General features: G+C 40.9%; 1 protein-coding gene across 8 annotated transcripts in view; it reads left to right on the top strand.

The window, feature by feature from the left end:
* LHFPL3 (LHFPL tetraspan subfamily member 3) overlaps positions 1-25866 on the top strand; it is a 235326-nt gene that overhangs the window by 143597 nt on the left and 65863 nt on the right. For 6 of the 8 annotated variants that reach the window (XR_006179202.1, XR_006179203.1, XR_006179200.1 and 3 more), the window contains exon 1: positions 14919-15147. The exons of 1 other annotated variant lie outside the window; for it this stretch is intronic. Coding sequence is in view for 3 of the 7 variants with exons in the window: in XM_042872519.1 (XP_042728453.1) it covers positions 14934-15147 (214 nt within the window). In the remaining 4 variants the exon portion in view is untranslated. Of the gene's footprint in view, positions 1-14918; positions 15148-17628; positions 20196-25866 lie in introns of those variants that run through there. One more of the 8 variants, XR_006179201.1, reaches the window with a different exon arrangement.

Raw genomic sequence — 25866 nt, forward strand, 5'->3', positions numbered from 1 at the left:
TCGCTTCTCAGCTGCAGCTCCTGTGGGAGAGCATGTTTGTGCACTGAACATCTGCAGGTGAGACCAGGCCAGAGGCAGGTCTGGAAGACTCAGGGTGGGCTACAGAGCATGTGAAAAAAGTCTTGTTTCTAGAGCCATGTGTTGTGCCTGCTTCTTGTTCCAGCACTGGCACTGTACAAGAAAGTTTGTCAGTTTGCTGTCGTCTCTGGAAAACTTGGTGAGAAAAATAATTGTGGTTAAGCTTCAAATTACGTATTTTCTACCTCCGATGGATAAGAATGTTATTTGGGAGGTGGGTGGATTCTCAATAAAAATGGCAAACTTCCAGTTTTTCTCAGAAATATTTCTTTATTTGTGATCAGTTGGTAGAGTGCACAATGATTAGCCTGAATTGACCTGCTGCTATCTTTACTGGCAAAAATATTTCTGATGAAATATTTTACTCAGTACTGGCAGAATGAGAAGCATTTTGACACTGGCAAGAGGGAAGGCATCAGCAGGAAGCCCTGGCTGGCAAAGGATGTAGGGGCAGCAAATCTATATTGAGAGACAGAAATCCAAGCAAGTGAAGCCATTGGCAGGTCTTTCTGCCAAATACCATGCTTTGTGGGGGATCTGATGGGAAGACTTGCTTGCTGTCAGATCACACTGATTAGATTCAGTGGGATCTAATGGAAATGATTACATTTTAGAAATTTGTTCATACCCAGCCACAAGGAAACTATAACAAAAATAAATCATGGTTTGCTTAGGCAGAAAGAAGAGCAAATTTCTAACTTGGTAAAATATTTATTTGCCAGGCAGAGGCAAGGTACTGTGCTGGTACTGGAACACCACAGGAGTCCCAACACTGCCCAAGGGAAAGCTCCAAGGAGCCAGCTAACTAACTCATACATTCATTTTCAGAAGTACATAAGTTAACACATGACAGCGTAATTCTTGGATACATAAACGACTTCCACCAAATTTATATCAGGACTTCATTACTTTGTTCCCACAGTTACACCTTTAATACAGCTCAACGTGGCATTTTCTTTAAAAAAAAAAAAAAAAATCTGATAATGATCCCAAACAAAAATACTTTGTTATTGCCCAGTTTAACTACTGCACGACAGTGAAACTTTTCTGGTCGGTGAGGTCTTATGTATCAGTTTACCCACAGCTGAGTTCACTTGCACTGCCACTGCTAGATGTATATTTCTCTCGTCTTGGGTTTCTGCAATGCTGCAAAAAGTCCCATCTGAACAGAGTCAAGAGTGTTGCTGCAGAGGATTCCTTGATTTGTACCATATCATGAGCTGTCATCCAAACTGGGATTACATTCCTTACGCACCAATGTGTCAAAAGGAAACTTGCACGTGAACGGATGCATTTGGAAATCAGCCTGGGTGTTGCATAGGCAATGAATATAGAGAGGTCAGAAGAAATTCATTTTTAAAAAATGCAGCACTGCAAATAAGAGTGTTCCTTCAGAGCAGCATGGTCAGAGGTGGGCTAACAGCCACCGCTGTGCTTCAGGGAGGACGAGATCCTCTTTGCCTCTGTGGCTCAACATTCGCCAAGAATGCGTCTTATTATTGTCTGAGCAGTTGCAAGGATGAATGTTAAATGTGATTCTCAGTAGGCTGAAAACACGTTGAGCTGGTCATGGCTGGGTGAGTGTGAGTTTAATATGTTATTAAGACTGCATGGTGAATCTTTATGCTGTAGTAATGAACCAAGCTGGGAAATGTTATTCTCACAGTAGAAAGGCTAAGAGAAAAAACTGATTTTGAGTGGCTCAGCACCAAGGTAATTGAGTGCTGAGCAACTGAATGCCTCACCAGCAGCCTTCTCTGTATGCTTGGAGTTAATTTGTGCTAAACTTAAGTCTGTATTTACCCGTGTATGGTAAGCAAACTCTTACCACATTTTTATAAGCTTTATGGATTTATTTAGGGATCTTGAGGTGTCAAAGGATAATTTTCAAAGGCAAACAGTATGCAACTCTTTAAATTATACAAAATTAACGTGCAAAGTGCTGGCTGATATTCCTGCATGAATTAGAGGTTGTCTCCACCATCTTTATTTTTCCCTTGGGCTTAATAAGAAGCAAATTGCAACATGGTATTGTCTCTATTGCCAAAAGTAGAAGGACTCCATGCAGAAGGACTCCTGCCACATGGGTTTTAAGGAAGTTTGATCCATGGCTTCTACAGTTTCTGATGTCTCAGGAGCTGCGTGGTATCTTGGAGCACTTCCGGAGCCCCTGTGTTTCCCCTGAACCAGGCATTGCAACCTCCCCTTTCAGAGTCTGAACTTGGACTTTTGGAGAGAATTACAGAACCCACTTTCCATATATCCACATCTACATAATCATGGTCACAGTGTTTGTCAGTAAATTAAAGAAGGTGACTGCCCAAGCTGAAGCTTTCCAACAAAAATGTCATGAACTCTGAATTAAATTGGATTTATTTCCAAAACACTTGTTCAGCATAGGTCAGGGGATCTCAGCCCCATCACTTCACAGTACCACTTTCCAAAGCAAGGAGTCCTGTGAGACAGAAGTGAATTCACTGGTGTCACCAGCAATAGATGCAGGAATCATGAATTACAGATTGCTAACTTACTAGAGGCAATGGTGATTCTAATGGACTGAGATCCTGAAGTTCATGTTTCCTCTAAACTGTTGTCTAAAAACAATCACATCACTTAAATGACAAGATAGTAGGCTGCTTGCAAGATGAACAGTATATTTTCTGTGTATTTGTTGGAACACTCAAGTATCTCTTACATGGTATGTCATTGCAATGTACTGATAGAAATACTTGCTGCCTGATGCATTCAGCATATTTTAACTGTGGAACTTCTTTTCTTTCTGGTGTCCCCCAGCAGCAAAATTATCTGGTAAGCTAAACTGTCTGCTTCACAATTGTTTTGTACCTGTTGTACATGTTTTTTAAAACTATTCTGAGAAGGTAGAATTGGTGAAAAGAATCATACAATCATTAAGGTTGGAAAAGACCTCTAAAATCATCTGTTCTGACCATTAGTCTGTCCCCAATATGCCCACTAAACAACATCCCTCAGTGCCACATCTACTATTTTCTTGAACAACTCCAAGGACAGCATTTCCACCACTCTTTGGGCAGCCTGTTTCAATGCCTCACCACTCTTTCTGAGAAATTCTTCCTAATATCCAACCTGAACTTCCCTTGGTGCAACTTAAGGCCATTCCCTCTTGTCTTATTGCTGTTACCTGGGAGCAGTGGCCAACTCACCACTCACCACTACCTCCTTTCAGGCAGTTGTAGAGAGATATATGGTCTCCCTGGAGCCTCGTCTTCTCCACACTGAACCATCCCAGTTCTGTCAGCCACTTCCCATAGAACTCGTGCTCCAGACCCCTTTCAGCTCTTCTCAGCCCTTCTCTGGACACACTCCAGGCCCTCAATTTCCTTCTTGTACTGAGAAGTCCAAAATTGAACACATCACTCATGGTGTAGCCTCACCAGTGCCAAGTATAGAGGGACAATCACCTCTGTGCTGCTGCTGGCTACACCATTTCTGATACAAGCCACGATGCTGTTGGCTCATGTTCAACCAGCTGCCAACTAACACCCCCAGATCCTTTTTCTTCACCCAGGACATGGGGCTTCAGGACAAACTAACATTTTTCAATGAAGACACAGTTACTACAATCCCAGTTAAACTCCCATTTCTTTTGGCTCTTTCCCTAGATCCAGCTGGCAGAGCCAGATTTCTCCCTTGGAAACACTGCACGTTCTGGCTCATCTTTCTTGATGAGCTGCTGAACAGCATGCACCTCTGGGCTTTCTCAGGCCTCCTCAAGCTTTGTATCCAGGTTTTCAGGCAGCTCGTGCCATTCTCATTGGGACTGTCAGATATGCCTCACATTGCCACCTTGTCTCACATCATCTCAGTCTTTGCAATGTCTGAACAGACATCTTAATTTTGAAGACATAAATCACCAGCAGTGATATATTAATAGGCATATATCAGAGATTTTAAATGGAGAAAGACCTAGTTTCTTTTACTTCTGGGCATCAGTACTGAAAATCAGCACTAGTCTGCTTTTTTGCTGTGCTGGAAATAGTAAGGACTGCTTCATATCAAGGCACTGTAGCACTAGAACAATACGTGTGCTGAACTGGATGTTTAAAAAGTTATTAGAGCTTGATATTATAAACCCAGGCAGAACTTGAAACCACACATGCATGCACGCAAGGATTTGCTGGGAACCAGATTGGTTAGTTTTGCTGCATAGTGCAAATCTTTGGGTTAACTGGCAAGAATGAAAAATAAAGGCACAAAAATATGCCTCTGTTTAAGTAAAAGAAAAGTTCCATAATTAAACCTTGCACTTAAGAGCTGATAGAGAAATCTAGATTACCAGAGTACCAGGCAAGGAAAGCTGCAGTTACAGATTTCTATGAATATAATGTCTCCTATTTATTTCCACGCAATAGATAGAAAGAGTATAATAGCATGGATAGACAAATTTTTAGCTACAAAACCTTGTTTTTCAACACAGTGGCCACCATTAGCTATGCATTTTTGTCAGCAGTGAACAGAAGTATGCATGTAACACATGTAAAATCGGCACCAGTGGAGATGACCCACTGTTTCACAGCTATGATGTTGTCGCTGCTAGGAAAATGCTGCCCACACAGTCCATCTTTCATCAGCATAAGGAGATGGAAGTCAGAAGGCACCAAATCCCAACTGTACTGTGGGTGTGGTAGGACTGTCCAGCCAAGATTTTCAATGTGCTCCACAGTCTTCAAACTGATATCGGGCCTGGTTTTATAGTGTTGCAAGAGAAAGGTAGTCTTCTTTTCTGGCCTGACTCTGGAAGTTTAAGCTTTCAGCTTAGTCAGTGTCACAACACAGAGATCAGAGGGGATGTTTTGTCCAAGTTCCAGCAAATCCAGAAGGATCACCCTTTTCCTATTCCAAAAGGCAGTGCACATCACTGCAATTTTTTCCACATGAAGAAATTCAGTGACACATTTCAGGGGCTTCATGCACCCTTTTATATCAGACACCATTTTTCAGACTACCATTCTGCTGCCATCTGTTGCAGGGCAACAAAATGTAATGGAATACTGGTTGGAAGGTTCAACCTCTAGTGCCGCCACCAACATCTGCTTCTGACATTGTGGGTCAACATAATAAAAGAGGAGGCATTACTTTCAGAGCAGACCTCATAGTAAAATATTCACACCGTAAATTCAGACATTTTTCAGATATGTTAAATTTACTCAGCTCTGGCTTTTCAAAAGCAATTTGGGAGGTTCAGCAATGTCATAGGCTTGGCCCTGAAAGGTAAAAGGACACTCTTGCTTTACTAGGAAAAAGGCAAGAGAGGAAAACATGTCTCCTCCAGGGCTCTCTCCCACCACCTAGAGCTCACGTACTCAGCAGGACAGACATTGCTGCCCTGAGACCTCTGCTGCTGCTGGCTTCACTGAAATGTCAGCTCTTGAAAGGCATGAAGGTGTCATTGCCAAATGTCAGCTTTAATGAAGAAGCAGTGCAGCTGAGTGGTCTCAGGGCCTATTGTCCATTTCTCTTCTCTCCCGGGCAAAGCTGTTAGGAGATCAGGCAGAGCTGTAGCAGAGATAAGTGAAGAATAGCACATGACAAGCTGTGCAGTCATAAAGACGTATACATGTGCCTCAGGGACAGTGGAAGGCACTAAACAAAGTCGATGCCTTCATCATCTGTTAGAGCTTGTCTTGCATCTGTGCCAGTCCATTTGCAGTATCGGCTAGCACTGCTTTGGCAATCAGATTGTAATGGCTTTAGTTAAACCTTAACATTCACGTCTCAAGAACAAGGCTGCCTTCTGCCACTTCCACTTCTCTCTCTTCAGATGGATCTGTCTTCACACACCAAGTTACTTTGCTGAAGGCCTTCAGCCTTGAATTACCTGCAGCACGAATTTGCTTCAGTACTGCGTCCCATTTTTTCTGTACCACACAATGCTGAGTTGCAGGTGTGGGTCCCCATCCCCTAAGGAAACAGGGAGCAGGTGCAGACTGGCTTTGGGAAGGCTGCTGATCTTAAGAGAGGAATGAGAATGGTTTCGAGCTGAACCTTCCATAAAGAGTGACTACAGTCCTCCTGGGCAGATCTCCACTCTGGTAGAACACACTACAGGGATCCTTCGGCCTCATCGAAATGAGTGTACACTGAGTAGGTGTTAATATTTGGAGGATGAGCCAGCATCTCAGGAAGGATGAGTGCAGCTCCTGCTTGACAAGAAAAGTATGGCATATGGCCAGCTGCTGGTGACTTCTAGCAAAACTTCAGCATTTTACAAAAGAAAAGAGGGAAAACCTTCCCTTTTCTCCCCTATAGCACTCAGTTATTTCTTTTTTCTTTGCTCTTGCGCATCACATCATTTTTTCACTTGCCTTCTATTCACTTCCTCAGAAACTTCACTCCGTACACAGGGAGCACACAGCCCAAAGTAAAGGCAAAGGAAATGCGACAGCTGTGCCCACAGACAGTTTGGATACTCATAAATGGTAGATTTAAAACATTTTTCTTTTCATTTCAGCATTAGATCACACTTCCCTGTCATGACGCATTATATTCTGGGAATCGTAGGTGTGCTTTTGGCAAAGAAAGCAGCAGTACCCATGGGCTCACATCTCAGCTTACTGCAGAGGATCCTTGCCAGAGGCTATTTATCTCAACCACCAACAACCAACTCCTTGAATCTCTTGACCAGCTTCCACTGGAGAGCTTCCTCCGGCTGGCCATTAACCAAGAGCAGGTGCAAGAGGCTCAGCGCATCTCAGAAAAGTTTTTTCTCCTTTCTTTCCTTTTATTTCATTTCCTCTCACAAGTGTTTCCATTGTTCGTGTTTCCTTCACTGCATGAGAGCCAGGAAAGTGGAGGCTGCACAACAATTGGTGGGACTCTTAGCAGTTGCTTTGAAGTTGCTCACTCAGCTGTTGGCCATCGACCTCATTGTTCCTTGAGGCGGATGGGTGACTTAACCTGTTTTCCAGTCATGACCATCAAATCCCCTTAAGTGGTCATGTAAGTGAAACTGGGAACACAAGCAGGATGTCATACCAGATGTTTCTCAGGAGCAGCAGTCTGTGTGGGCTGATTCCTTAATGCATTACTAATATGCTGCTGTGTGTTCTGTGTGAAAGACAAGCAACTCCTGAAGTTGAGGGTTGCATGAGTAACAGCATGAGGGAAACTTGCTGGTTGTGAACTCGCTAGTTGTGCAGAGCTGGATTCATGCAGGAGGGAAAAAAGGCAGCAAAAGTCTTTGCTAACTGCAATACAGGACAAGATTTATCCATGCAGAGAGTTTTGCTCAACTTATTGTCAAGGAAAATAAATCTCAAGCTTTGCAGCAAAATGGCCATTGCACTCAAACCTGGAGCTTGCCTTCAGTGCAGGTGCTGTCTGCACCACCAGATCCCAGGTTTCTGGTAACTGAAAATACCTGGCATAAGACTGAGGCATGTAGGCCATGAAGTTCTTGCAGTTATCATACAGGTCCAAGGTAGCTGAGTTTAGCCTCACAGAGAAACACTAATTTTTTTGTTAATATACTGATCTAACTCCATTTTTAATGACTATTTGAAAGCATCATCTTGGACAACTTAAAACTTCTTGGCCTGACTATAGCTACAGAGAGTGTATGCCAAAACCTCTCCCCTGACTATTGAAAACTGCCTTCTACTTTACAGCCTTAATGTATTCCTGGATGCTTTATATCCATTTGTTCAGGTGCCAAGACTGCCCTTCCAGTTAAACAGCTCTTCCCCATCTCCGGAATCCATTCTCTGGTGTTTGTGCAGTGTAATCATAAAGTCCTTCAGTGCACCAGCACTGCACGGCATTTCTATGCAACAATACATGGGATTTGATGATCTATTCCTTCAGTTTGAGCACTTTGTTATCAGCTTAGTTTTGCTATGGACTTGGAGGCAGGAGTTTCTATTTCTGAAAGCTCATGTCCATCAGCTGTCAGGGTATTGCCTTCCTGTTGTCTTTCTCTTCATTAAAAATGAGGTAAAAGATTAGTTCCTAGTCCCAGCCTCTGTCCATTTCTGCTTCACTTTTACTTTTGGCTGTGACAATTTAATTTAAGACTATTTTATGGTGTTTCAACTTCTCTTAAAATATTTAGCATAGCTTACTTCTGGCAAGTTACCAGGGCTGCTCCAAAAGTAATGCTTTCTATTTTATTTTGTTGGCCCACAACATCAGAAACAGATGGTGGTGGTACCAAAACCAAGTTTAAAATAGCTTCACTATTTCAATGAGCAACTTGTGAATAAATGAAGGAATATTAGTTGTGTAAATATCAAGCTATGTCTAGCCTATGCCATTCTAAATAGCACTTATTCTCCCGTCTGTCTGCTGCAGCCCACACGTATTTACATTGAGTTCATTCATTAATTAAAGTTAACACAATTCAGTATGGTCTGGTTTGATATGGTTTGGTTAAAGACCAAGTTTTACAAAGTGAAGTTAACATTAAATTAGAAGGCTGTGACACTCCACCATGACACTATTCAAAATAAACACTTTTAATAGTAAATCTTACAGGCAATGCCAATCTAAAACTGCACAGATGGCTGTGATCTAACAACAACAAATCAGAAAAAAACAATTACTAGATCTTAGGGCTGTTGAACACCATCAGAGGCAACAAGGCATAAGTGTAACTTTTGGCACATGCCCTCCTATCTATAGTACCTCCCACACCTGCTGCACTGTAAAGGAGTATTTTTATCATTTATATTCTATAATTTCAGTGTATCTATTTGTCACCAGTTAGTCATCTACCCGTGCTATAGCTGTTAGCAATTCATTGTCGTGACACTTCTAGGGAATTTTTGCCCACATGATGATTAGCCCTGTATCTGTTAATAGCCCCAGCTTCCATATATGTTCTGGAAAGGATACTATAAATGCCTGTTCCATGTAAATGTGATTGGAAGACCAGAATTGTGGTTCTTCATACGGAGTCAGTAGGATACAACTTCTGAGTCAACTGCCATACAGACATAAAACCTCAGGTATACTTATATTATCTTTATGCTCAACCTAAGATAGCTGTTGTATTAACTAAATTATTCATAGATGTGCATTAATCTCAAAGCTTAATTATCATACCTAATGAACAAAATTTAGAATCCCATGATTACACAGCCCCTTTTTGAACTTCTGTTTGTAATACCAAAGAAATCTCTATCCATACATGAATCTAACACTTGAGGTCTAAAACAGCTCTCCTTGATAGAGTAAAATTTCTCTTACTGTTCATATTCCAAGTGATCTTAATTGAAGGAGATTGCACTGTCTTTGCTGTTCCTTTTTACATATTCACTGCTTAACACATTCCTCACATCTGATATGACTTTTCCAATTATTTCCACCTTTCTGATCAACTCTCACTCTTTAGTGCCTGTCTTTGGGGATGGCTGTTGCTCAAAAATATTTCAGTTATCCAGCTTCCCATCTTGCAGTACTTGATCAAATTCTTCCATTTTGTTATACAAGAGTAAGAAGCAAGCATAAAAATATCTTTCAGCTATCTGTCAACTCAGCCAGGTCATGGCAAGTCCTCCCTCCCTGTCTGTGGCACCTATTTCACTGCTGTTTTCCATAATATCATTTTGTTTCTCTTTGCTGTTCAGTCACTGAATATACAGTGGTGTTTTTTTATTTCATTCTTCTGAGTATTAAAATCAGCACAGAAAGAATTCATACCTCTTGATCTTCTCATCAGATTTGGCATCAAAATTATTGTCCTAAGTCAAGTGGCCGTAAAGTGATGAGTCTTTTATATTACCATACAAATATAGAATCCTCTTCTTCCCTTTGATACTGTCTGTAAATAATCTCAATCCTGTGGAGCTGTTCAAGCTTTCCTATATTAGCAAATAAGATGAAACAAAATAAAAGAATCAGTGGACTAAAGCTGTTAGTGCTGAAGCTTCAGTTTATGCCATAATAGCATCTTACTTCAGATTAGAATTAGTCTGGTCTCCTGGAATTAAAGTCTCCTTTATACATGTGGTTTCTGAAGGAATACTAAAATATTCTCAATTTTTATTCTATATACTCAATATATATGGGGACCATCCTTGGACCCCTTTAGGAAGGTCTCCTTTTGTCCATGTCATTTAGATTATATGTCGATATTCTGGAGCAGCTTCCTTCTCTAACATGAGAACCTAGGGCAGAGAAGAGCAAACGCTTTTACTGTTGAACTCTCTGAAAACATTGACCTTACCCTGAATTTCATGTCAGTTGCTTACTGACTGTGTCATTCTGAACAGTGACCATGAGGTTAGCAGCCCCATATAAGAACCACCAAACTGTCCTGCTGCCAGAGGAAGAACTTCCAGTCTGCTCATGGCACCAATTAACAGTCCATGTCATCTCCATGGGGATCCAGATGGCACCTCTCTGAAGAATGTCCACAGTCCCAATAAATGTTCTTCACTGGCGTCCTCACCTTTCATTACATTCCATCAAACCAGCATGACTGGGAAACAATTTATTCAATTTATTGAAGTTTGATGAGCAATTATGTTGGTAAATATCATTTAGAAAAAAATTTGAAAAGAAAAAATTTTCAGTTTTTGGAAGCATGGAGGCTCTTTCATATGTGAGTATAGAAATAAAATGTTTAGGTTGGCTAGTGTAATTCCAATACCAGGGCTTGCTTTATGCTTTTATCAGGAAATCTGTCATCTTCATACTCTACATACAAGCAAATTGGGTCTGTTGTCAGGAAAAGAATGAATATGAGAGAGGAGTGTGCCAGCAGGAATCTCTTAGCCCTGATTTCCTGTGTAACAGTCAGCTTTTTTATAAATAGAACCTCATTCCATGCAATAATATAATATTAGTCTGTCACTGTCTTTGGCACAACAACAGGATCATGAACTCCTTGCTTGCTAGTTGCCATTTGAGCTCATACACAGAGCACAGGCTGTGATAATATTAGCTTGGTCAGAGTCACAAGTATGTCATTGCCAGAAACAGTTCAGGGTCTGTTTCCAATCTCTGAAAATGTCATATCTGCATCATTACATCCCAGGAGGTAAAATTCTGGACTCTCCCACTTAATATGCATGCTTTCACTTGTCACTCAGACCTGTAAAGGAAAATCCATGTTAGGGGTTCACATGGGAAAAAAGCTGTTACCAAGAGTAATAAATGTTTATCAGGCACGCTTGCATAGTATTTAGCTTTTTTTTTTTTTTTAATTGAAAAGTTTCACCAGCCTTCAACACCCAGGTGAAACAATTTGTTAGTACACACCTTGTAAGAGAATTAGAGAAAGGACTGGGGGAGGTCTGGGGCCATTGCTACAAAGGTACTAGTCCTGCAAATAGCTTTCTCAAGTGAAAACAAGGTGGATATTATTCTTGTAAGTTTTACATTTGCCCAAATAGTTCTCAGCAGTGCCAGTGACACTAATCAGTCTGTTACCAATTTCTCCCTGCTGCTTCTCATCCAAGCCCTGATTAGCTGCAGAGCCACTACAGAGGTCTGTCAACAGGATTGGGAAAGAGGTGCTGCTGGAATGCATCCACCTTGCACACAGACATCCATCTTCAACAAATACAGATTTAATTTTTTCCTTATTTGAATCAAAAAGCCTGTAAGAGTCAATGATTTAAGTCTTTTCATTCAGTAGGCAAGCTTTCCAAATCTGAAAGTTTCTGAATGTATTTGAAGTGGGGAACAGTTAGAACTGCAGTAGTGCATCCTTTTGCCTTTTTCACATTTCTATTTTGGTCGTGTTGTCATTGGATCAGTGGAATTTCAGACAAAGTAAGATATGGGACCTGTGTTTGTGTTATAAAATCATCTCATAGCAGTGTAACTGCAATTGCAACATCAAATGGTTTTCATTTCTCAAATTTTTATAAAGCTGAAAGTAATTTCCTTCTAGAGAAAATCTTCTAATCCTCCTTTGAAGGATTAAAATGAAAAAAAATGTCTTGCAATACAAAGTAGATCTGTAGGTGGATTTCATACCTGTCTTTTTGCTCTTGTAGCTGATAGATGAATTATTACCTGCTTCATATTATTGAGCAAGTCCATACTCTTAAGGGATTCAGTGCAAAATGTTCCCTCAGCAAGTGAAGACTTGAGGTTAACCTCTCTATGTGAGGTATGCCTCCTGCATCTCAAGTACAGACCAAGCAGTCACCTAGTAAAAGCACCTAAACTGTATAGGCAAAGAAGAAAATAATACCCTCTCATTGATGTCTCCCTTCATGTGAAGGGATCCAGTCCAAACACTGTTCACCTACATTTCTTATTGCCAAGAGAAAACCAACTTCAACCAACAGAATGAATACAGGAAATTTAGAGAGTATATCAACATGCACAGGAACTGAAGTGAGGAAAGATGAGTTGTTGGAAACCTAAGGAACTGAGCTGGGAGGCTGCATACTGACTTCCTGAGATTGGGGCCCATATTTTTAATTGCGTAAGTGGAAATGAACAAAGTTGAATTACTTTTAGGAAGTGCTAAGAATGTATGTCTGATGTGGTATGTAATTACAAAAAAAGAGATGTCAGTAATTCTTAATCATTCTAACACGATTAACAGAAAAAATCCCATGATCTATCTATCATTAACTGAGCACCGAGCTTCTTCGCATTCTGAAGACAATTAATAAAAATTGTTACTGCTCCACAGTAAATATTTTTCTGCAGTTACGCGGGTAAATGCAGGCCTCTTTATGAATGTCAGAAGTCTGAAAATTTTATGAATCATTTCAAAGAAGTTCCCCACAATGGGAAGTAGTTCCTGTGTGTTGACTGCAAGAATTCATCTCTCTGGAATTATGCATAGCCAGCTTAAGAAAGAAAATTATTGCACTGTTTGTCTCAGAAAGCTTTGGAAGGTCTTACGAAATCGTGTTAATGAGTTAATGCAAGGCAATAGGCAGCTTACAATTTGTCTAACCTGCATATGCTGAGTAAATCAGTCCCTACCTAATTGTCCTTGTTCCTATGCCTAATTGTCCTTGAAATTATAATGAGGTGCTATATTTTCATAAGTGTACTATACGCAGGTTTTATCCTACATCAGATGCTTTCTACAGATGTTCTTTTGAAGCTTTTTCTACAGCAGTTGTGTATCTATAATAGCCTTTTTTGCAGTTCTGCAGGTGGCTGAGCACTGGCACAGTTTTCTGATGGCTGTGGATCTCCTCCTTGGAGATCTCCAGAAGCCACCAGGCTCTGGCTGTCCCTGCTGGGGCAGCAGTTGGGCAGAGGGACACAGAGGGCACTGCCAGCCGCAGCCACTTTGAGATTCTGTTGCAGTATTTCATCATACCATACAGTGCAGATGTATTTTTGCTTTGAGGGTGTGAGAGGTGTGTGAAATGACTGCCTGTTCTTGTTCCCAAAACCACAGCAGCCATTCGTTGTACAACCCACTTGTGTAATCTATGGTTTTCAGACATGGGGGCTGGTTCAACAACTATTCAAAAGGTCAAAAGACACAATGTGCTATTTTCTATTAGCCTATGTACCTGCAAGTGTGTGCCACGTTAACAAATGTGTATATATGTGTGCATGCAACACACGACGCACAGCACAACAGTGTAACGATAAGACTTACAAAAGATGGTTTAGGACCCATCATATCTCATCAGCCATACTAAGGAAGCGGGATGTATTTGTGCACCATTCGAGTGCATTACACTGTTAGGAAATGTGGTTCCCTTGTGCTAGAAGGAAACCGGGTTTTATGTTCAGAAAACACTGGGGCAGGGGCTGTGACATGAGGTCTGTTGCCCAAAGTGGGACTGTGCAGAGGAGGCCCTGCTACCCAGCCCTAACCTTGGCACCAGCCAGGCAAGGGATGTCCCAGCAGCTGCTGGCCAGCAGGCAACAGCAGCACTGCTTCAGGAGCTCATTGTTTCTGAATAAAACAAGCCCATCATGCCATTTTGTCTGCTCTGCAACAGCCACCTTGGCCCCCAGCAGGGCAGTTCCCCCAGGAGCCAAGGATGAAAGCAAATTTCTGCTTTTTAAAAATTAAGGTCAGCTGTTTAGTTGTCACCCAGGCTGAAAAAAGAGTACCTGATCACACATCCTTTGCTCCCGTCCCCTGCATGGTTCAGTTGACCCTACCAAAGTGGCTGGTATTTGATGTCAGCCAGCTTTCCACGAGGGCAGAAGCTTCTTATATTTTTTTCTCGGTGTTAAAAGGATCAGCACTTTTTCATGTTCAAGATGTCATGTGTTGATTCCTCAGGTAAGCCAGTTCAGAAGTTGGCAGCAATGTTGACAGCTTATTTTTCCTTGCAGAACAATGTCATTACTTCTGTTTTTGAGGAGGGCAAACCTTATGAATAAAACATATTTCAGTTAAAATGGTACTGCCAACTTACCAAAAAAGTAAAATATAAATAAAAACCTTACTGTAGCCTACGTGTATTACAAGGTCTTAGATGGCCTGGAACGAGAGATAGGATTTCTACTCTATTATTCTCTGTCTTGTTTGCCTGACCATTTGGTGGTAATCCAGTTTTCCTTTGAATATTCAGCTTAAGAATCATTTTCATTTTTGTTTTGCGTGAGCCTTTTATAGTAAAATAAATCAGTCTCACAGCAAAAAGGTGATTGTGCTGGTACAAAATTTGGTTAGGGATTTGGGATGTAATGTTTTTTTTAAGCAAGGTGACGAGTTGGTGTTATATCATAGGGCTTTACACTAAATACTTAATCACAGCATATAATTGTGTGACTTGTTTTTAAGTAAGCTAGCTTTGAAGCTCAGGATGAAAAAGTGTGTTGCTTTAATGATAACTGTGAGGTTCTCATCAAAATGAAGTTTGGTCTCATTATCCCATTGTTCTCCTTTTCTTTTTTTTCTCCAAGCTGCCTGTCTCGTCCTGGGTTGTATGATTTTTCCTGATGGCTGGGATTCAGATGAGGTAAAACGGATGTGTGGTGAAAAGACAGACAAGTACACGCTGGGGGCTTGTTCAGTCCGCTGGGCTTATATCCTGGCTATTATTGGAATCTTGGATGCCCTGATCCTCTCATTTCTGGCATTTGTGCTTGGCAACAGACAAGACAGCTTGCTAGCAGAGGAGCTCAAGTTGGAAAACAAAGGTAGGACTGCTTTAGAAACACTACTGTTGGGTGGCCTCAAGAGTAACTGCTTTAAAAAAATTGTCTGCTTTATTTTGTTTTATACATAAAAATTAGCATGCTGGCTTACTTCCTAATTTTCTGGGAAAGAGGAAATGCAAGGGGCAGATGAAGTTTTACTTTTCAGCCTCCAAAATCCAAGAAAGTGTGAAATTGCCATAACTTCTGCATTATGTGTGACTTATCCTTAATGAGCTGTGGATTGGACATGTTTGCGTTTCCCACTTGTACATTGTTTTGTTAGCATTTAAATTCCACAGTCTCCATCTTTTTCTATATCCTATGCAAGACTTGTTCATTTGGCTCCCTTAGGATTCTGCATTGTAACATGAATGGCTGCAATATGGCATTACACTGTATACGTTAGCACGGCAGACAGGGAGGAGGGAGTGCTTGGCTCGGGAGATTTGCAGTGAACTAGTACTGTTTGTACTGGTGGACACTAGTGGGTTTACCACAAGGATCAGACCCAGGACTGAAAAAGAAACTTGGTTCTTGTTGATTGTATTGCTTTCAGTTAGCAAGCTGGGCTGATTTCTGCAGTCTCATCCCCTCGTACACCTCAGCACCCACAGCTGTGTATCTGATGTGGCAGACACCGCAGAGGGCACATCCCTGCCTTCTCCTTTTAATGGACTTGTTGTCCTTGAATCTGTCTAATCCCTCCTGAATCTGCTGAGACTGTCAGCTCCCACAACACTACATGGCCACCAGTTCCCAAAGCTCACTACTGACTGCTAAAGAAGTACTTCTGTTTTCAATTGATTCCCGATTAATTTAATCAGGTTTCCCCTAGGTCCAGCAGGGCAGGATTCTGCATTCAACTCATCTACCACCTTTGCAATTTTGTCGGCTGCTCAAATAATAGCAGAGATATTAGAAGCCCTTCAGTACTGAATTGGAAATCAAAAGCTGTTTGGCAGCCTGTGTTGTACAAAAATAGCTGGTCTCAGTCCTACTCCTGACTATTATCCACGTATCTGAAAGCACCAGCACACTGGCCCCAGTCTGCTGACTTGCAGACAGTCAGCACACTCAGCCCTAAGATAAATGGACCTGAAGATTGAACTTCACATACAGCTCCAGACCTTGTTAGAGCCTACTAATGTTGTGGGTTAGGAAAAGTGTATATTGCTTGCAATTGCCCCTGTACATCTACTCTGCAGGTACTGAGGGCACTTGTTTCAAAGACTGTCTCTGTAGCCTTTTTCTTCAAGGGTAAAATTCAACTGTATTTGAAGATTAAAAGATTTATAAGAAGGATATTGACAGCTATGCCACAAATGCCTTCAGCACCAGCATTGTGTTCGACTTGTTTATGCCATACAAAGCTCATGAACCCAAAAACTGTTTGTTTTTGAACTTGAACAAATGAACCAAACTTCATTTGTTTTGGCACCTTGTGAGCAAAACACAGCTTCAGGAGACTCGTCACCTCTCACACTGCTGGCACAAGCTCCTGCCAGAACATGTGATCCTCAGCGTGTCAGACAATATCATTCAGCAGCTCATTTTCCTCAGAAAAAGCACAGAAATGTACCAAAGCATTAGGTTCAATGCAAACCAGAACTCAACCAAAAAGGATTCACCCCATTTTGTTCTTCACAGTCAAGCTTAATATCCAACACTTTTTTAAACTGTCCTTCAGATGAAAAGAAAAAAAGACAACCTGCCTTCTAAAAAAAGACATCTCCCTCTTCACAAAAAGCTTCTGCCAAACAGTATCTCCCACATGGGGTGAGGCAGGGCAGGCACTGCTCTGACATAGGCTCTGTGCTTTGCAGGGGCTGGCTCCTGGCAGGCCTTCAGGGGCAGCAGAGCTGGCACCTTCACTGAGAGACAGGGCCAGCACTCTCCTTGGTATCTGTGGCTTCCTTCCTGGCCAAAGATCAGTACTTTTTCAGGGTGCCAGGGAAGAACCTACTGAGACAAGAAGGCACAAACAATTCCCTCTGGTGGTTTCTACAGGCTTAGGTGGTCAGGCAGTGGTCTGTGGATAGAAGGGGTGTTGATTACTTACAGCACAATGAAGAAGCTAACAGAAGATAAAGGGACAATGCTACAATGCTTGCCCTTGATTTGGCACCAAGCAACCTCCTGTCTGTACCCTTTGCACACAGTATGCATGTTTGTGGGCTTTGCCATTCATACTATAAACTGTGCCTCCTTGCCCCATTAGGGCTGGAGAAATACTCACCAGACTTAATCCACATGCAAAGTATTCATGCATCTCTTGTAAGTGGTCAGGTTATGAAAATACTGAAATATGCAAATATCACTAATGTGCTTCCCACACAGACAAGAAAATAAAATTGTGGATATAAGTAATTTAACCCTCAGCCTCCCTAGCCACTCTTATAATGGGAAGAAAAAGTCCTCACAAGAAATTGTCATGAACACTGAACACCCATCTCTTCTTTCCTCCTCACCGTCTGTTTGCAGTCTTGTTTCTGGGTTAGCACATCTGGATCACAAGCATCCGTTTCTCAAGGAGGAGTCCCCACTGTGCTGCTGTCCTCAACGGGCAAAAAGATGTCTCTGAACTATCAGTGAGCACTGGTGATGGGCTGTCCACTGGCTGAGAGTCCAGGAAATCCTCGTCCTTAATGTCCTTTGGCCACAGGTCTGGACAGCCTGTAGTCCATGATAAGCAAGGTTTCCTCTTAAGAGACAGTTGTGGTTTCTTGGTGGCTTTTCAGGAGAATGGACATGGGCAGCAACCAACACTGACTGTATCATGGAACTCCACTTGCCCTCTCAGCTCTTCCTCTGCCGCAGGGCTTTGCACCACGCACAGCAGTATTACGCAGTAGCTCAGCAGAGGGGAAGAGATTGTAAATTAAGTGTAAGAACCACAACTGTTTTCATTTGTGGAAAAATCCTCAAGAAGAATGAATTATTAAGCAATGATCAGACAGCTGGGCATCTCTTTTCTTAATCAGGCAGACGTTGTATCTGGGGGACTTGTTGCAGATCAGCTCCTGCAGTCTCATTAATGAGAGCTGCTGGGGGTTGTGAGCTGGAGCAAGCACCCAGCAGCACAGCTGCTTCTGAGCATTGGTGATGAGTAAACATTTAGAAGTATACAATATGCAACAGGATGGCAAAGAGGTGAGAAAAAGATGAAAAAAAGAGCAAGCTGTACTTCTCTGTAGACTTACCATGCTGAATTACCACCTGCTGTATGCTTTTGATTACTACAGTTCTGTGTATCTACATAGGCTAATGAATGCTCATAAATTAGGAATGTGACTGCTAAAATTATTCACCGGATAAAACAGCTATATTTTTGCAATACAAGAAAGTTTTCTTTTCCACCAAATGATAAAAATAATGCCTTCTCATTTCTCATTTGCTGGTGTTGGAGAGTAAACTACCATGTCAATTTCATGCCTGAAGCTCAAGTTTAGCAGACTTTTTTTCAAGTTACATTGTACCTAATGCATTTTCCTAATCATGCAAATTTTACACAACAATCTGTGCCTTCCTCATTTTAAAAATTGCTTTTTGAAGAAAAGAATATATTTCCAAAAGACCTTCGCATTAGGTTTATGCCACTAGCAAAAGAAGAGGTGAGAACAGTATTACATGGTTTACTTTAATTTACAGGAAATAATTGCAATGCCTTATGTAACAAATGACTTAAAGGCCTGGATGTTATTAAGCTAATGGCATTCAGGGTGATAACAAAAATAGTCAGGATTCATCTTAGCTTTAAGCTTCATCAACCTGATCAGCATCAGGCATAAGCCTCAATGTGTTGTGTAATGACAGAATGTAACATTTTCAACTCTAATGTCTTAATGACATAAAATTGAAGTTTTGCCCAAAGGGTGAAGAGATGAAATAAAATGTTTGCAAAAGAAAATGAAGGTGCAAAGCAATTATTTTTATGGTAGAAGGTGGTAATTTGGTCTGTATTAAGTGTGATAAATAAATGAACATTCAGAAGAAACTATCCAGTTAAGTAATATCAGTCAGACCAAGTGGGTGGCGCACTTCATGGACAGCAGTGCCTTTTCTGATGGATGGATGGAACAGCTTTACAAGGTGTGTATGCTTAATGTCTGACTCACCTTTTTTGCCCATATGGTCACAGATAAGCAACTTGCAATAAAAATTTCCCAGAGTTACAAGCCCATGGCTGAAATAGCTAAAAGGACCAAGGCAGCTAGATGGAAGATCTGAGGGATTCATCTACCCTGCAGTGATTGCAATTCAGACAGACAGATCCAAACTGCACCGAACAGCTCCCAACAGCCAATCTGTAGAGAGCTGGGCATGGTGCAGAATGCCCAGGAGAGTACTTACAGGTTTGTTGACACCTGTGCCCTCATTATTCTGCATTCTGGTGCTGCCAGTGCATGACAGAGGTTGTTGAAGGCTAGCTCTGTACATTTGCTTGTGCTGAGGTTACTGCAGAATACACATGCTTAAAGACAGAAGCTAAGGGGAAGGAAGGGGGCATGTTGGTGACAAAGCAGTTTTCTCTAAGAGCAAAAAAAAAAAAACAATAGCATTCTTGGAGAGGAAGGGAATTATCCTTATAAACAAGAATATTCTGCTTACATGGTTTCAGCTGCAACAGAAAACTGTCTTCAGAAGACCTGCTGTCTGGAGCTGAGTGACAAGAGGCCAGCAGTGTGCGTGTCCCATTGAAGTACTGTATGACAGAGTGCACATCAGCAGTCATTCTGTGAAAGGAAAAAAGCTCAGGTCATAGCACGTGTGCAAACTGCTGCAAAATTGCAAAGCCCTGCTTAGGTGCATGTAGTTCTCCTGGCATACATTCCCAAACATTCAAGTTAACTTGCTCAAAGCTAGGTGAAAAAACACCTGAATTTTGATACCCATATTAGTTTTCCCTTATATTTACAATGAACGAAGAGTTGCCAACAGCCTCTGCTAGTAATAAAGACAAACAAATCCAGTCAGAACACTAGGTATACCCTCCTATATCCATGTTTTCTATCTGATAAAAAATTCTATAGCTCCTTTTTGGTAAAGTTGTGTACACCCTACTTCTCTTGATACACAAGAAGTCAGTATATGTACATTTTCATTTCAATTATCATATTGTTTTTGTTCAAATATAAAATACAGCATATCTGTTACTCTGTTTTCTGTTCCCTGTTTTCCTGAGTGGCATTTATTTTAGTGTCTGCTTGTCTCCTCCCATCCATCCTTTTTGAAGCTCAAGAGTGATCCACAGGTGTCCACTTCAGCCTCTTGCCGCTTCAGCGTGGCTCTGTGTTCAAAGCACTTGAGGTGACTTTGAACTCCGAACCAACTTGGACACTTGAATTTCTATTCGAGAATGGAAGTGTGAGATGAAGTCACTGGGGAGCGATGTGTGATGGATTGTTGTAGACAGCCCACCACATGTGCTCGCAAGGCTGCAGGTGGCCAAAGGAAGCTGGAGCCTTCCTCGAGCCAGCTGCAGCTATGTCAAAAGGTTTATAGACTTGCCTCAAAGGAGAAATATTTAGGAACCCTGCTTTTCAAAGGCAGAATTGGGGTCTTTGAAGCCCAGAGCCATAGGTTCCAGGCTGGGAATTCCTGGCTCTCACTTCTTGTTTCAAAACATGATTCTCTGCTGTGTCAGCCAAGAACAAATCCTTGTCACAGCTGTGAAGAGTTCACAATTCTCCTTCAGCTTCAAACAACAAATGGCTTGTCTACCATAACATCACTGCAATTAGCTCCAGTTTTCTTTATGTGCTGACAACCTATCATGCCACAGTGAACTAGAAGAAACTCCTGGTAGGCAAGTAGTACCACATAGATTTCAACTAAAGACTGCAAATAGCTGCCAAACAAACATACTTTTTAATGAAGCTTTTTACCCAAAATTTCCAACTTCTGGTAATGGCACGTATTCATCTGTGATTTCAACTACATAAATAGAGAAAATATAAACATGAAACGTTCACTGTGATTAGCATCAGAGGGAGCTTCATATCTCCTGGATGAAGAGCCTGATAGCATTGCCATTGGGTCTCTGCCCAAGGTATAAACTTTCATTCAAGGACTGTATAAACAGTCATGGGATCCAAATCATGGACTTTCCTTTGCAGTGCCTTCATGTCATGCACTCTCTTGCACAATATGTATTGAGTTCTATCACACACAAAAAAACCCTTCATCTTCAGGCAGAGAATTTTTCACACCCCTCCTTCCTCCAGCTGTGCTCTCCAAGAAGCACAGCTTTTTCACACTGTGAAAGCTGTGCTTCTTGGAGAGCACAGCTGGAGATGTGAGAACCTGAAACATGAGAGAACTTCAAACCAATGCAGGCAGAAAATGGAAGTATTTTGGAGATTTTAGTAGTGACTGAGATGAGAAATTTGGGGAGGTGGGACCAGAAGTCAAGGTGCTTCACTGTGGACTTAGAAAATACTGCTAGGTCTTTAATTTACTTTTGCATTTAGGAGCATGTGAGAAGCTACTTAGACTTTTATACTTGTGTTGAGTGGCAGTAAGGGAAAAGCATGGAGCAGGATAGCAGGGTGTGATTTCTAGTCCTTTCACCAAGCTTGAATATATCATTTGATTTCTTCATTACTCTGTCTTCTAAATGGGGATAATGAGAATGACTTTTATGATATATGTTGTGTTTCAGCAACAGAAAGTGAAGTAGGAAAGCTAAATAGTGAAGATATTATTACTAAAAGTATATGTACTGAAACCAAGCCCCAAACAAAGTATTATTTCAGGGAACTACTTTACCATTGTGTTTAATGATGATACTCTTAAAAAGAGTCAAATGAAAAATCAGAACTAAAAGTCAAAAGTTGATTAAAATGCCTTATTAAATAAAGGTCAATTTTGCAGTGGTGCTGATTGATATATCAGCTGATCTAACTGTTTCTTCACAGCTCCATGTTCTATAATGAGAAAGAAAATTAGTCCTAAGCATATGCATTAATTACTTAACCAAAGAAGCTGGAGACCATGAATAAAGAGTCTTAGTTCCCCACTGATTAACAAAGGAAGAACATAGCGCTTACTGTCTCTCAGAAAGATGGATCCCACTTGCTGTTACACTCTGAAAGGAATCACATACAACAGCTCAGTTAAAGAAATTATCTTTCCATTTAATGGGCTCATGATATGAGGGACCAAGAATCAGGACTTCAAGGCATCTTGATCACAAAAAGCTAGCCAGAAACACTTCTTAAATGGTACACTGTTGGTCCTTTACAATGGGGACCTCAGTGCATTGTATGGGTTCTTTGCTCAGCTTAAAAATTCTGTAAGGCAGCAAACCACAGAGGAGTAAAGCATTGCAGAGTGCAGTGGCATAGTGAGTACCAATGGACGATTAGCTCATTAGGAAACGCTGTTACAAGATGAAACAGAACTGTGGCAGGCCTAGACAAGTTTAAACAAAGCCTAACAGATTTGGAGACCTGTGTTGTTAACTTGAAACAAAGCCCATTGTGTCACAAGCTTTTTAGAAGGACTGTATTCACCAAGCCAGATAGCAATGATTGTGCCAAACCTAGTAGTAGCACTAGAAAATATTTTTTTAAGTTTGGGCAAAAATCAGAGATACTTTTAAATGCATAGATACATAAAAGGGAAGCAGCTGGCACACATTTCATTCTTTTTAGAGCTAATCACACAGAAAGATCATCATACCCCACCATCCACGCTCCCTCCCTACTGATGAGGACTGTCTTTTTAGGAATAACAACGGAGAACTGGAAAGCTTGTAACTCAGTTGTTCTTGCATTAGTGTTTTTGGCCAATACGTTAATGTAGACTAAATAACGAAGGCAGGTTTGTGCCAGTAATCGAGACTTAATGAGGAACAAGTCATCTGTGGGAATATTTTGCTGTCCAGTCCAGCCTGCCACTTCACAGAGCCTCCCGGGCTGTCCATATGCTCACAGCAGTCCTAATGTCTTGTTCTAGCATATAGAGGAAGCCTGTAGAACTGATCTCGAATTGTTCCCCATTTAAGTAAGTTCCAGCAATTTTCTTGGAAATCTTTCTCAGTATTTAAAAAGTCATTAGATGCATTATCATATTTTTACTGTGAATTTGTTTTGACTCTTATTCAGTAGTTGCATAAAGCTAGGATAATTTTTCATCTGAAAATAAGCTGTCTGAAAATAACTTCAGGTAACCTCCCCCTTTGTGATCACAATGTCAACAGAAACAAAGGATTATGTCAGGATCTTTAGAATAAGGAGCTGTCTAAAATTCCAAATGAAAGCAAGGCAAATAGCCTTGTTTTCCAGAGTTATACTCAATAAGACACATAAGTGATTACTAATGAGATATTTGAGATATCTGTCTCTTTCAGGTTTCTGTCACAGGTAACAATCAAGGCAGCTTATTACAGTAACAAGCAAAACTGGATCTGCTGGGTGCTGGCAGTGTAGTGTTCCTCTAGTCAGTCATTTTCATATTGCTTTCTTCTAGAAATTTCAAACTGTTCATGTTATTTCTGGGCCACTTTCAGAGTTGATATGAGCTTTCTGTTAAATCCCTCATCTCCTGAATGCCAAGCTTGGTGGGCTCCAGACAATTATTCCCACTGATCCTGCACGCCTTGCCCTGGGACATGCATTTTAGTTCCTTGGCTCTGGGATGATCCACAAGACGCAAGCTTGACTGGGCTAACAGACGGGGTTCTTGGCTGCCAAGATCTTTGTTTGCTACTTTGCCATATCTGAACAGTTTTACTTGGTACAATATCAGTCAATAGCAGTAGACGAGGAAACAGAAACATTATATTCATAGGTAGCACTGCACTCAAGACTGCTTTAAGTGTATGCTAACTTCATTTGTTAGAAGGGAACGCAATCGATGACAGGTGAAATTATAATTCAGAGAGAGTCAATCACAGTTTTTCATACCTCTTGTATCTAGAGGGGGTTTTTAATTCCTATTTTTAAATGATATAAATGACTTTTTTTCATTGCACACGGCCCATGTTATTAAGTATTGTCTTTCAGGCATTTGATATGTAAGCATTCCAGCTGTCAGAAATACTTTCATGCACTTACTTTAAGAGCATTAGTTTGAAAGATGCTTTATAGACATGATAAAACTGAAAACAGGGTTTTCCTTGCAGTCCTATTTGACTAAATGTATTTGCAGTACAACTGCATGTTTGATTTTACAAACCACTTTCACAGTTTTGTAAATCTAATCATTTTCAGGATCATAATGAGCTGAGCTGGCATGAGTTGCACAGTCATTCATCTCAAAGTACTTACATCCTTTTAGGTGGCAGCATTTGACACAAGACAGACCATTGCTCTGTGCTGTGTGTGCCATTTCCTTCAGTCCTGCCCTTGCATTCCCAGTGAACTCTCTCCAGGTTGAATGAATTGTTCATGTCTACTACCTGCACACTGGAACCAAACCTTCCTACTCTTTGTATAACTCTGCCTGATAGAGACTGAAAAGTTCAGCATTTCAACTACTTCAACTACTCTCTGATATCACAAAAGCTGTAGGATAGTCCAAATCCCCCTTATCAGCGTTGCTTAAACTGCAGAATCAGAGCTGAATACTCTCCCAGAAGTGGTTTTAACTCTGCCATACCCAGAAAAGAAACTACACCTCTACTTTGCCCAGTTTCCTCTTCTGCAGCCAAGATGCTTGGTAGCCCTTCTATCTGCCAGCACCACTCCAGCTCGTGTTAAACTGACTTTCCAAATGGTCTTTGTCAGTGTGTGGCCATGTTTCTTGCTCCATGGTGTATCATTCTGCATCAGGGCATGCCTTCAGAATGAGCCATTTGCTGACACAAATAAAGACTTCTTTGATCCTCTTCATCATAGCAAATGAGAGAGATAAAATGGATGTTGGAACTGGCTCCCAGTAGTCTGGAGAAAAACTAGGTGTTGTAAATTTCTCTCCTTCCTTACTTCTCCCCTCCCAGAAAAGGAAAAGATATGAAGAAAAGGAGACCAGGTGCTGACTTCTTTATTTCATACATGTATACTGAATTCAATTAAAAAATCATCCCAACATAAGCCTGCTGTCTAAAGTAAGAGTGTCAGAGCACTGTGTATCCCTGTGTCTTTCTTTGTTTTCCTTCCTCAATCTTCCAAGGCTTTCATAAGCTGTCACTCCACATGGACAGTCTATAAAGGTGAATCTTTACAGCATGAGTAGTCCCTACTGTCTGGTACAGCTGAAGACACTGAATTCCCACTTGTGGTGTCTAATAGGTAGACAAACATCTTGAAACACTGAGCAAACCCGCTGGCATTGCTGCCAACAAAGAAGTGTAAAAATATATAATATTTTGCTTCCTGAACACAGGTGCAATAATTTAGCTGCATGCTTTTACATTTATACCATAATATCATATGTGAAAGAAAATCGTATATTGGAGAAGTATTGAGAAAAATAGTAGTGTTATGTAAATGCCTGCTAAAATGAGTGCATCTGGAAACAGTGCAGAATGGAATAGTTCAATTGTTTAATGGTTACTTCAAAGAAAGCAAATTCTGAATCCAAATTAGATTGGCACAGCTAAAATGTTCTCATTTTAAACAAAATGTTTACTACATTTTATTTTTATACTTAAGTAGAATATTGAAACAAAATCTCAGAGCTTTTCCACTGGGCATGTTGGATGTGATTATGCAGTGATTTCCTTCATCCTGGTAAATCAATAAGAGTTTTAGATGGTGGGAGTAAAATGAATCC

Source organism: Lagopus leucura, unplaced genomic scaffold (genome assembly GCF_019238085.1).
Source record: "Lagopus leucura isolate 7727_CA_CO unplaced genomic scaffold, USGS_WTPT01 Super-Scaffold_100008, whole genome shotgun sequence".
NCBI classification, from domain to species: domain Eukaryota; kingdom Metazoa; phylum Chordata; class Aves; order Galliformes; family Phasianidae; genus Lagopus; species Lagopus leucura.